This window comes from Bombina bombina, chromosome 4, assembly GCF_027579735.1.
Source record: "Bombina bombina isolate aBomBom1 chromosome 4, aBomBom1.pri, whole genome shotgun sequence".
In the NCBI taxonomy this organism is placed as follows: domain Eukaryota; kingdom Metazoa; phylum Chordata; class Amphibia; order Anura; family Bombinatoridae; genus Bombina; species Bombina bombina.
In genome coordinates this window covers 388,536,549-388,548,702 of record NC_069502.1, presented here as the reverse complement: position 1 = coordinate 388,548,702, position 12,154 = coordinate 388,536,549, and the positions used below count along the sequence as shown (strand labels likewise).

General features: G+C 40.0%; 1 protein-coding gene across 2 annotated transcripts in view; it reads right to left on the bottom strand.

Annotated features, from left to right (window-relative positions):
* Positions 1–12,154, bottom strand: part of MFN1 (mitofusin 1) — a 161,433-nt gene that overhangs the window by 85,381 nt on the left and 63,898 nt on the right. For both annotated transcript variants that reach the window (XM_053710163.1, XM_053710162.1), the window contains exons 11-13: positions 920–1,046; positions 344–448; positions 71–173 (exon numbers count right to left, since the gene is read on the bottom strand). In XM_053710163.1, coding sequence (XP_053566138.1) covers positions 71–173; positions 344–448; positions 920–1,046 — 335 coding nt within the window. The remainder of the gene's footprint in view (positions 1–70; positions 174–343; positions 449–919; positions 1,047–12,154) is intronic.

The following is a 12,154-nucleotide window of genomic DNA, read 5'->3' as shown; positions in this document are numbered from 1 at the left end:
ACAAATAAATGATAATAATAATAAGTAGTAGTTTCTGTGCATCCAGATATGAATATAAACCAGTTGTTACCTATTATATCTTCTTGTGCTGTCTGTATTGATGTATTAATTGCACTAGTGCAACGATCAGCCAGCTTCCTTCCCATACCCTTTTCGATGTGAGCATTCAGTTCCTAATAACAAACATATATAAGTAGAAAGAAAAAAGAACACAGGTGCAAAAAAATTCTGTTTATGCAAATCTAAGCACCTATAACATTAGCACACACAGTTATGTAATTCTAATTGGTCTTAAAATGAAGAGGAGACACTGTACATTATGTTAAAGAGAGGATGAGCTTACATTCTTATAATGCTTGAGAACATGTTGTGAAGGGTGGAAATCACTATCAAACTCATCAACTAGGAGGGAAAGACGACATATCTCTTCCATCATGGCATTGGAAACCTGAAAAATACAGAATCTATCATTATTTAATTGTAATTAACAGGAGAAATTAAAAATAAAATCCAATAATAAAACATTTAAATCAGTTGCATTAATCATGAGAAAGTGCGGTACAAGATGGTATTGTGTTCTTTATTCTGACAAAATTTGTATATGTAATTAAAATAATATCAACTGTATTTTTGCAGTGGTATTACAGATAGTGGAGTTTGAAATCAACAAATAACAATAATAATAATACAGATGCCATAAATACTTTAACCCCTTGGATGTGTCTACTGCCCTGTGTATGACGACCATGTAACTGCTTACCTCATAGATTCTTGTTTGTCTGAACTAATGAACCCTTAAGAATAAAAATAAATGGAAGAACTGGGAGAAGGTAAAAATGTGATATTTTGTAAAATAGGATGACTTCTGGCACAACTATATTACACAGACCTAGTATAACTTATTAATGATTCCACTCACCTGTGCGTTCACTTCCCCTGTGATATATGTTATTCGTGTCTTGACATCCTCAGTCAATACAGCAAGCTGGTTCCTTATAAACTCAAGTCTGTCAATCTGGTATTCTCTGTCTTCTATAGAAAGTACCCTGTGAATGTAAATTTAAATAAAGGTAACATGCCCAAAATTGCCCTTTGTATAATGCAATCAAGGTATATTGATTGAAATAAGGAATGGCATATTATGTGGTGGTTAGTATCTTATGTCGAATCAAGATGACAGCTGTGAATACTTGACATTATAAAACTTTTGGGGGGAAAAAACATTTATTCACTGAAATAAAGTGAAACTGTTCCTAGCTGTGCCAATTTTAAGTTTGAGAACCTAACAATGGTTTCTTGTAGGTAAAGGGATGTGTGCATGGGTGCAGTCCAACTTTATATAAATGCATTTTTGCTATATTCCTCCATTAGCAAAAGTGCTTCTAGCAAACTTATTACTGTCTTAAGGGGCATAAGCACATATGCCATAAGGGCCCCATGCGCCAGCATTCAAACACCAAACCTTCTCAGAGTCAACAGCAGCTTCTGTGACACAAATGAAGACTTCACGGATGTAATACACAGCACCACATGGTGTCTGAATCCTGATCCTCTAGTCACACATAGCATATGTGAGTATGCACCTGAAACAGTAATAACTTTTACTAGAGGGATTTTTGGTAATGGATGTATATTCCAAAATGATTCTATTTAAAATTCAAATGCATTTATGCCAATTTCAATTTTGCCCTTTTATTCCCCTTTAACTCTACTAACCCCAGACATGTCAGTGTTCCCCCAGGACCTTTTTAATGGGTGCATCACACAGCTGATTTCACTGACCACCCAGATACAATTTACGCCAATATCAAGCTAAAATGAGCCAATATTAAAAAAACTAAATTTATGCTTACCTGATAAATTTATTTCCGGATATGGTTAGTCCAGGACGTCCTCAATTACTAGTGGGGAATATCACTCCTGGCCAGCAGGAGGAGACAAAGAAGGGAAAATGGAAAAAGGAATAACACAAAAGGTGCAGAGGTGTCTGAGGCATAGTAAAAAATAACGGTCTTAAATAAAGGGTGTGGTCGTGGATTCACCATATCCGGAAATAAATACATTTATCAGGTAAGCATAAATTTTGTTTTCTTTCCTAAGATATGGTGAGTCCACAACGTCCTCAATTACTAGTGGGAACCAATACCCAAGCTTGAGGACACAGATGACTAGGGAGGGAAACAAGACAGGCAGACCTAAACAGAAGGCACCACTGCTTGAAGAAGCTTTCTCCCAAAGGAAGCCTCAGCCGAGGCAAAAGTATCAAATTTGTAAAATCTTGAAAAAGTATGCAAGGAGGACCAAGTTGCAGCCTTGCAAATCTGTTCCACAGAAGCTTCATTTTTGAAAGCCCAAGAAGAAGAAACAGCCCTCGTGGAATGAGCTGTAATTCTCTCAGGAGGCTGCTGACGAGCAGTCTCATAAGCAAAATGAATTATTATTCTCAACCAGAGGGTAAGAGAAGTTGCAGTAAATTTCTGACCCTTACACTTTCCTGAGAAGCAAGCAAGCAAACAAACAAGGCTGAAGACTGGCGAAAATCCTTAGTCGCCTGTAGGTAGAATTAAAGGGCACGCACAACATCCAGGTTGTGCAACAAACGTTCCTTATGAGAAGAAGGATTAGAACATTATGAAGGAACAACAAATTCTTGATTAATATTTCTAATCGGAAACCACATTAGGAAGAAAACCCAACTTAGTACAAAGGACCGCCTTATCAGCATGAAAGATAATATAAGGCGCAACACACTGCAAAGGCGAGAGTTCCCGAAACTCTCCGAGCAGAAGAGAAAGAAAAAGAAACAAAACTTTCCAAGATAATAACTTAATATCTATGGAATGCAAAGGCTCAAACGGAGCCTGCAGCAACACTTTAAGAACAAGGTTAAGGCTCCAAGGAGGAGCAACAGACTTAAACACAGGCCTGATTCTGACCAGAGCCTGACAAAAAGATTGAACATCTGGCGCATACACCAGACACTAATGTAACAACATAGATAATGCAGAAATCTGACCTTTCAGAGTACTGACTGACAATCCCATCCTGGAGAAAGGACAAAATCCTAGGAATCCTGACCTTACGCCAAGAGTAGACCTTGGATTCACACCAATAAAGGTATTTATGCCACATCTGCATACCAGGTCCTGCAAGGCCACGCAGGAGCAATTAGAATTACTGATGCTCTCTGCTGTTTGATACGAGCAATGACTCGTGGATGGAGAGCAAACGGAGGAAACAGGTATGCTAGATTGAAATCCCAAGGAAACGCCAGAGCATCTATCAGGGCGGCCTGTGGATCTCTTGACCTTGAACCATACCTTGGAAGCTTTGGCGTTCTGTAGAGACGCCATCAGATCCAACTCCGGCATCCCCCAATTGAGAGTTAACCTGGAGAACACCTCCAGATAGAGAGCCCACTCCCCGGGATAAAATGTCTGTCTGTTCAGGAAGCCCGCTTCCCAGTTGTCCACTCCTGGAATGTGGATGGCAGATAGACAGCAATTGTGTGCTTCCGCCCACTGAACAATCCGAGCCACCTCCTTCATGGCTAAGGAACTCTTAGTTCCTCCCTGGTGGTTGATGCCACTGAGGTGATATTGTCCAACTGGAACCTGATAAACCGGGCAAAGGACAACTGAGGCCAAGCCATCAGAGCATTGTAAATCGCTCTCAACTCCAAGATGTTTTTGGGGAGAGCAGACTCCTCCCGAGTCCAAAGTCCTTGCGCCTTTAATGAGTCCCAGACTGCTCCCCAGTCCAGCAGGCTGGCGTCCGTCGTCACAATCACCCAGGAAGGTCTCCGGAAGCACATGCCCTGAGACAGATGCTCCAGAGAAAGCCACCACGGAAGAGATTGTCTAGTCGACTGATCAAAATCTATACTCTGAGACAGATCCAAATGGTCCCCGTTCCACTGTCTGAGCATTGCATAACTGCAGAGCTCTCAAATGGAATCGAGCAAAGGGAATAATGTCCATGGAAGCGACCATCAGACCAATTACCTCCATACATTGAGCCACTGATGGCCAAACAGACTGTAGAGAGAGGCAAGAGCAAATTATCTTGGATTTTCTGACGACTGTCAGAAATATTTTCATAGATAGGGAATCTATGATAGTCCCTAAAAAAAAAAAAAAAAAAACACCCTTGTAGATGGAACATGGACACACTCTTTCCCAGATTCACTTTCCATCCGTGGGAACGTAGAAAAGACAACAAGATCTCTGTATGAGAGTTTTCTTGTTGAAAAGATGGCGCCAAGACCTGATCACTGCCAAGAGAGCCCCCAGAACCTTTGAGAAAATTTTGGGAGCTGCGGCAAGGTCAAATAGAAGAGCCACAAACTGAAAGTGTTTATCTAGAAAGGTGAATCTCAGGAACTTGTGATGATCCCTGTGGATGGGAACATGAAGATAAGCATCCTTCAGGTCTATGGTCATCATGAACTGACCCTCTTGGACCAAATAGGAATAGTTCGGAAAAGTTCCTTCTTTTTTGGGAACCACAAACAGATTTGAATAGAAACCTAGGCCCTGTTCCTCTACGGGAACTGGAACTATCACTCCCAGGGAGGAAAGATCCTGAACACATTTGAAGAACGCCTCTCTTTTTATCTGGTCTGCAGATAATCTTGAGAGGTGGAACATGCCCCTGGGAGGAAAGGTCTTGAATTCTAATTTGTAACCCTGGGATACTATGTCCACAGCCCAGGGATCTGGGACATCTCTTATCCATGCTTGATAGAACTGAAAAAGTCTGCTTCCCACTTGATCCGATCCAGGATCGGGGGCAAACCCTTCATGCTGATTTAGACTCAACTGCGGGTTTCTTTGAATGCTTCCCCTTGTTCCAAGACTGATTGGGTTTACAAAGATGACTGTTCCTGCTTGGAAGAGGACGAAGACTTTCCTTTAAAGTTACGAAAGGAACGAAAATTACTCTGACGTCCTTTAGGTCTATTCTTCTTGTCTTGTGGTAGAAAAGACCCTTTTCCACCGGTTATATAAGAAATTATTTCTGCCAGACCAGGTTCAAACAAGCTTTTACCATTGTAAGAAATCGCCAGAAGCTTGGACTTAAGAGGTAACATCAGCTGACCAAGATTTCAGCCACAATGACCTGTGGGCTAGCACATCGAAGCCAAATATCTTGGCGCCCAGTTTAATACCCTACATGGTAGCATCAGAAATAAAGGAATTGGCAAGTTTAAGAGTCTTAATCCTGTCTTGGATCTCCTCCAAGGGAGTCTCTACCTGAAGACAATCACACAAGGCGTCAAACCAATAGGATGCCGAACTTGTCACAGTGGCAATACACACCCCAGGTTGCCATTGAAGACCTTGATGAACATACATCTTCAAATAAGCCTCCAGCTTTTTGTCCATTGGATCCTTAAAGGAGCAGCTTTCCTCAATAGGAATAATAGTTCTCTTAGCCAGAGTAGAAATGGCCCCTTCTACTTTAGGTACCGTGTGCCATGACTCTTTAATGGAGACAGCGACAGGAAACATCTTTTAAAGACAGGAGACACAGAAAAAGGAATCCCTGGCTTCTCCCATTCCTGTGCTATAATCTCTGTATGTGATGCTTTGGTGGAAAATTGTGTTAAATAATGGAATTGTAACTCTTTAGAAAGATAAGCAAGAGACTAATACTTGTAATAGCTTGCTTACTTCTGAAGTGAGTCAATTTGCTTTCAGATAAACATCTATGTAAAATATCAGTGTAACCGACTTAGGTATACACAGAGATTAATATGAGAAGTATGTAGAAACTTTGAGAAGTTTACTGAGGCATCTTATTGAGACATATGTTGCAGATTCACAAAATAATGTATCCCTTTGTCTTCACGCACTCACACACAGACAGCCTAAAATATGTACAAATCCATTCATCCAAGTTGTAACAGCCAGATCACACAGAGTATGATATAATTCAAGATAATGACAGACTAGCACAAAGTTTAAACGACTGCGGTAAGAATCAGGTCACTTATGAGGCAAGATAAGTTATTCTCCGGTGCCAAGCTGAACAGCAGAGAAGAGTACCTGAACGCTGAGAAGCTGCGGTGCGAGTGCGACTTCCGGTAGCGGGGTTGAAAGAAGTTCCGGCGTTCCCTACCAGGGAAACGGAGCTATCCGGTAAAAACGATCAGCTGCAAATCCGTAACTGAAGACTGCCACAGAATAAGATAAGTTCAAGGTAACAGTTTAAGGGAAAAATAGACAGAGTTAACTGTTATAACAAAAGTTTCAGTAACCAACGTAGAAAGCTTAGAATGAGCTTTCAAGTAAAGGTACAAAATTTTCAGGCACTAATGAACAGCACCCAACCCCTTTTAAAGGGAGGTTCCCTATACAGGGCGGGATGCACCTTAAAGGTGTATCACACACTCCCCTTTCCAAAGCCCCTCTCACCATCAGTGGGCGATGCCTTATGAGGATAACGGTGATGGAAAGCACGGATAAGACGTGGAGCGTGGACCTCAGAGTCTCGTATCCAAGTGTTTTCCTCAGGACCAAAACCCTTCCACTTCAGGAAATATTCCAAATGGCCACCTCTTAACCTAGAATCCAGTATTCTTTCTATCTCAAATTCTTCTTGGTTGTCAACTAGGATAGGAGTAGTATCCCGTGTAGTTGAGACATCGGATGCTCGATATGGTTTTATAAGTGACACGTGAAACGTTGGATGAAACTTGTAATGTGTTGGTAGCTTCAACTTCACAGTACATGGATTTAATATTTTTTCAATGACAAAAGGTCCTAGAAACTGATTAGCCAGTTTCTTTGCGGGTACTCGTAATTTAAGATGTTTCGTGGATAATAAGACTTTGTCCCCTATCTGATAAATAGGTGCAGATCTGTGATGTAGATCATAATAATGTTTTTGTGAGGTCTTTGCTTCAGAAAGGTGCAACTTTATGGTATCTAATCGTTCCTGCAATTGTTTGGAGTAATCTATAGCTGCAGGGGAATTCACTTCAATGTTAGATATAGATATTGTCGTGGGATGAAAACCATACGTTGCGTAAAAAGGTGGATGAAATTGCGCTGTTATAAGCGAATTCTGCCATTGGGAGATAGTTCACCCAATCATCCTGTTGATGGGTTACATAGCAGCGCAGATACTGCTCCAAAGTTTGATTCAATCTTTCTGTTAACCCATTGGTTTGGGGGTGGAAAGCAGTAGAGAATTTAGGATTTATTTGTAATCGTTTACATAAGGACCTCCAAAAAGATGAGGTGAACTGTGTACCCCTATCGGTAATTATATTATTTGGTAACCCATGTAATTTCACTATATGGAGTTAAAAAAGTGTTAGCAGTAGTATAGGCTGAAGGTAACCCTTTTAATGGTATAAAGTGTCCTAACTTAGTTAGGTGGTCCACTACTACTAGTATGGTGTTATATTGCTGGGATTTGGGTAATTCTACTATGAAATCCATAGATATAGTTTCCCAGGGTTTATCAGGAATAGGCAGAGGCGATAAAAATCCTATAGGACCTTTGTGGTCTATCTTATTTCGGGCGCAAGTATCACAAGATAAGACATAGTCATGTATGTACTGATCCATTTGGGGCCACCAAAATGTTCTTCTAGTTCTTTCTATGGTTTTTTGTATGCCAATATGACCTGCAAGAGGTGTATCGTGTGTGTGATGTAGTATTTGTTTTCTGATAGAGGTAGGCACATAAAGTTTGTTGTTATGATAGAATAATCCCGTCTTAGTATCTTTATTACAAGACCTGGGTAAATTATGTTCTTTTTGTAACGCTTGTTTGATCGTTAGTTCTATGGGTGTTAAGACCCCTATGAATTTTTCGAGAGGAATAATGGGATTTAGGGTTTCTACAGGGGTCTGTTCATGGAATCGTGAGAGGGCATCCGCCTTTGTGTTTAGTATCCCAGGTCTATAAGTTATCAAAAAATCAAACCTGTCTAGAAACAATGACCATCTCATTTGTCTAGCCGATAAAGTTTTACTTTGCTGGAGATATTGGAGATTTTTGTGGTCTGTGTATATTTTAAAAGGCTCTTTAGTGCCTTCTAATAAATGTCTCCACTGTTCTAATGAAACCTTTATAGCCAACAATTCTTTGTCACCTATAGCATAGTTGTTCTCTGCAGAGGTGAACCTTCTAGAATAGTAAGCAATAGGAAAGATCGCTGTTTTCTCTTTGTTGTATTGTGAGAGAACAGCCCCAATTCCTGAAGTAGAGGCATCCACCTCCAGAATATATTGTAATTGTGGATCTGGCATATGCAACAAGGGGGCTGTACTGAAGTTATGTTTTAAAACATCAAAAGCTCTCTGGGCTTCTGTAGACCATTTAAATTTCTGCTTTTTACTTGTAAGTTGGGTTAACGGCTTAACTATATCGGAAAAATTATGAATAAATTTACGATAATAGTTAGCAAAACCTATGAATCTTTGTAGAACACGTACAGTATTGGGTATTGGCCATTGCATTACCGCGGATACCTTTTCAGGATCCATCTGTATCTGATCAGGTGTAATGATGTACCCTAAAAATTTAATTTTATTGACGTGAAACTGACATTTTTCTTTTTTGGCATATAATTTATGTTCTTTTAACCTTGTTAAGACCCATCTTACATGTTTTTAATGTTCCTCCTGCGTTTTAGAATAGATCAATATATCATCTAAATAGATGATAACGCATGTATCCATTAGATCGTGAAAAATTTCGTTTATAAAGTGCTGAAACGTTGCTGGGGCGTTACTTAGACCAAATGGCATGACGTTATACTGGAAGAGCCCATACCTAGTGCGAAAGGCAGTTTTCCATTCATCACCCTCTTTTATACGTATGAGATTATATGCTCCCTTTAGATCTAATTTAGTATATAGAGAGGCACCCTTTAGACGTTCTATTAATTCGGGTATTAATGGAAGTGGGTATCTATTCTTAACAGTTACAGCATTCAATGCTCTATAATCAATTATTGGTCTCAACGTGCCATCTTTGTTTTTTAACAAAAACATCCATGCAGCTGCAGGAGATGTGGAATGTGAAATAAACCCTTTTCTTAAATTATCATCCAAATAAGATCTTAAAAATGTTAGTTCATTTTGAGATAAAGGGTAAATTTTTCCATGGGGTATTACTGCCCCTGGGATAAGATCTATAGGACAGGCAAATGTCCTATGTGGTGGCAGATTTTCTGCTTCCACTAGATTAAACACCTCTGCCAAATCCTGATAGATTTTTGGAACAACTTCCATATGTGCAGAGATAGAAAAGATACTCTGTGGATAACAAGTAGCTAAACAATAGTTAGATTTTAACTTAAGTTGTGAATGTTCCCAGTCTATTTCTGGATTGTGTTTTTGCAGCCAAGAATACCCTAGTATGATAGTATGAAGGGCAATGGGTATAACGTCATAACTGACATACTCAGTGTGACCTTCTTTTATTGTGGTTAAAAGCGGAATGGTTTGATGTGTGATTGGACCCCTTTTGATTAAGGTTCCATCAATAGATTTGACATAGACAGGGTTTTGCTTGCACACAAGAGGGATTTTATTATTTACAACATATAATGAATCTATATAATTTCCGGAAGCACCAGAATCAATCAACGCCCTGCACTGGATATTTTCCTGATCCCACTGTAAAGAGAGAATCAAAGTCAATTGCATGTTTTCTGATATGTGGTAATTGCTAACAGATTTAAGTTGCTTACCCTTCCTTTGTCTTTGAAGGTGTGGACAGTTAGAAACAATATGCTCCTTTTTTCCACAATATAAACATAAGTTTTCCAGTCTTCTCCTTGCTTTTTCTTCTTCTGAGAGATGACCTTTTATAACCCCGATCTCCATAGGCATGGGGCTGGTGGTGGATTTCTCCATGTGTGTGGTATAGGCAATTGGACGTTTAGCTGTGTAGTCATATGAGGCCTTCTCTGCACGCCTCTCTCTTATCCGTCTATCTATAGCTGTACTCAATTTTATAAGTCCTGAGAGACTATCTGGTAGTTCCTGTCTAGAGAGCTCGTCTTTCAGAGTCTCAGACAAACCCAGCCTAAACTGATTTTTTAAGCTGATTTGGTTCCATTGGGAGTCTACTGCCCACATCTGGAAGTCAGTAGTATACTCCTCCACTGTCCGCTTCCCTTGTTTTAAGGAGCGCAGTTTTGTTTCTGCTAAGATTTGAGTGTCTGGATCCTCATATAGGTTAGCCATAGCTTGAAAAAAATCCTGTAGGGAATCTAGTATGGGATCATTGTTTTCATAGTATCTGTTTGCCCATGTTCTAGGCTCTCCTTGTAGGAAGGAAATGGTAGTGCAAACCTTTATACGGTTTGAGTGATATGTGCGAGGGCGCAGTGAGAAAAGTAAGTGACATGCTGTCTTGAAATCCCTAAATTCTTGTCTCTTACCAGTGAATGGTTGTGGGTACTGTATATGGGGTTCTGGTACCTCACTGCTTTTAGCAGCCATATAATCCTTAAGCACAGTTTTGATGGCTAGATTTTCTGCTTGTACCTCAGTCAAAGCATGTGCCAGATAATCAAGTTTTTGTTCTATGCTGCTAAACTGACTCTCTATTTCCTCAGGAGTCATAGTTAGAGTTACAATTCCAATTAACACTTTTATGGCCTGAAAATTATGTGATGCTTTGGTGGAAAATTGTGTTAAATAATGGAATTGTAACTCTTTAGAAAGATAAGCAAGAGACTAATACTTGTAATAGCTTGCTTACTTCTGAAGTGAGTCAATTTGCTTTCAGATAAACATCTATGTAAAATATCAGTGTAACCGACTTAGGTATACACAGAGATTAATATGAGAAGTATGTAGAAACTTTGAGAAGTTTACTGAGGCATCTTATTGAGACATATGTTGCAGATTCACAAAATAATGTATCCCTTTGTCTTCACGCACTCACACACAGACAGCCTAAAATATGTACAAATCCATTCATCCAAGTTGTAACAGCCAGATCACACAGAGTATGATATAATTCAAGATAATGACAGACTAGCACAAAGTTTAAATGACTGCGGTAAGAATCAGGTCACTTATGAGGCAAGATAAGTTATTCTCCGGTGCCAAGCTGAACAGCAGAGAAGAGTACCTGAACGCTGAGAAGCTGCGGTGCGAGTGCGACTTCGGGTCGCGGGGTTGAAAGAAGTTCCGGCGTTCCCTACCAGGGAAACGGAGCTATCCGGTAAAAACGATCAGCTGCAAATCCGTAACTGAAGACTGCCACAGAATAAGATAAGTTCAAGGTAACAGTTTAAGGGAAAAATAGACAGAGTTAACTGTTATAACAAAAGTTTCAGTAACCAACGTAGAAAGCTTAGAATGAGCTTTCAAGTAAAGGTACAAAATTTTCAGGCACTGATGAACAGCACCCAACCCCTTTTAAAGGGAGGTTCCCTATACAGGGCGGGATGCACCATAAAGGTGTATCACACTGTAGCACGGTCTGGAACTGGAAACACCAACACAGAGGAAGGAGCATCAAAGTATTTATTACGTTTACTAGGTTTCTTAGGGTTGACAACGACAGGAAAATCGGAGTCGTCCAAAGTAGCCAATACCTCCTGCGCAGAAACCGCAGAAGATACCTGGGCAGCAATTTCTGCTTGCAAAAAAACAGCTAGGGACATTTGAGGAGAAAGCTGTGGCGTTGCCCGAACAGCATCATCCTGAGAGACTGTTGGCTCAGAAACAAAGAGTTTATCTTTATGTTTTAAAGTCCTCTCTATACATGAGGAACAAAACTGCAAGGATTGCACAATTTGATTCTCCAAGCAAAGGAGACACCTGTCTATAGTATTAGAAACCTTCTTCATGCTTTACATTAAATTGTTTGACAATTTTTTTTATAAAAGGTACTGCCGCTTTAAAAAAACTACAAAGCCGCTTTAGACTTAAGTTATAGCACCATACTGCGTCTCACTGCTTACAGTAATTGATCCCAATATACTGGAATTAATCATTTGAGCAACAAAAAAAATATATAAGGACACCTCTACTTGCCCCTTCGAAAACAAACAAGTGCCGAGGAAAACGGACTCCATCTAATGCAGCCACAGGCAACCGCACCGATCAGATCTGGAACATCTCTCTCTATAAGCGGAGTTAGAGACACGTGACCGGCAATTGAAGTGGCG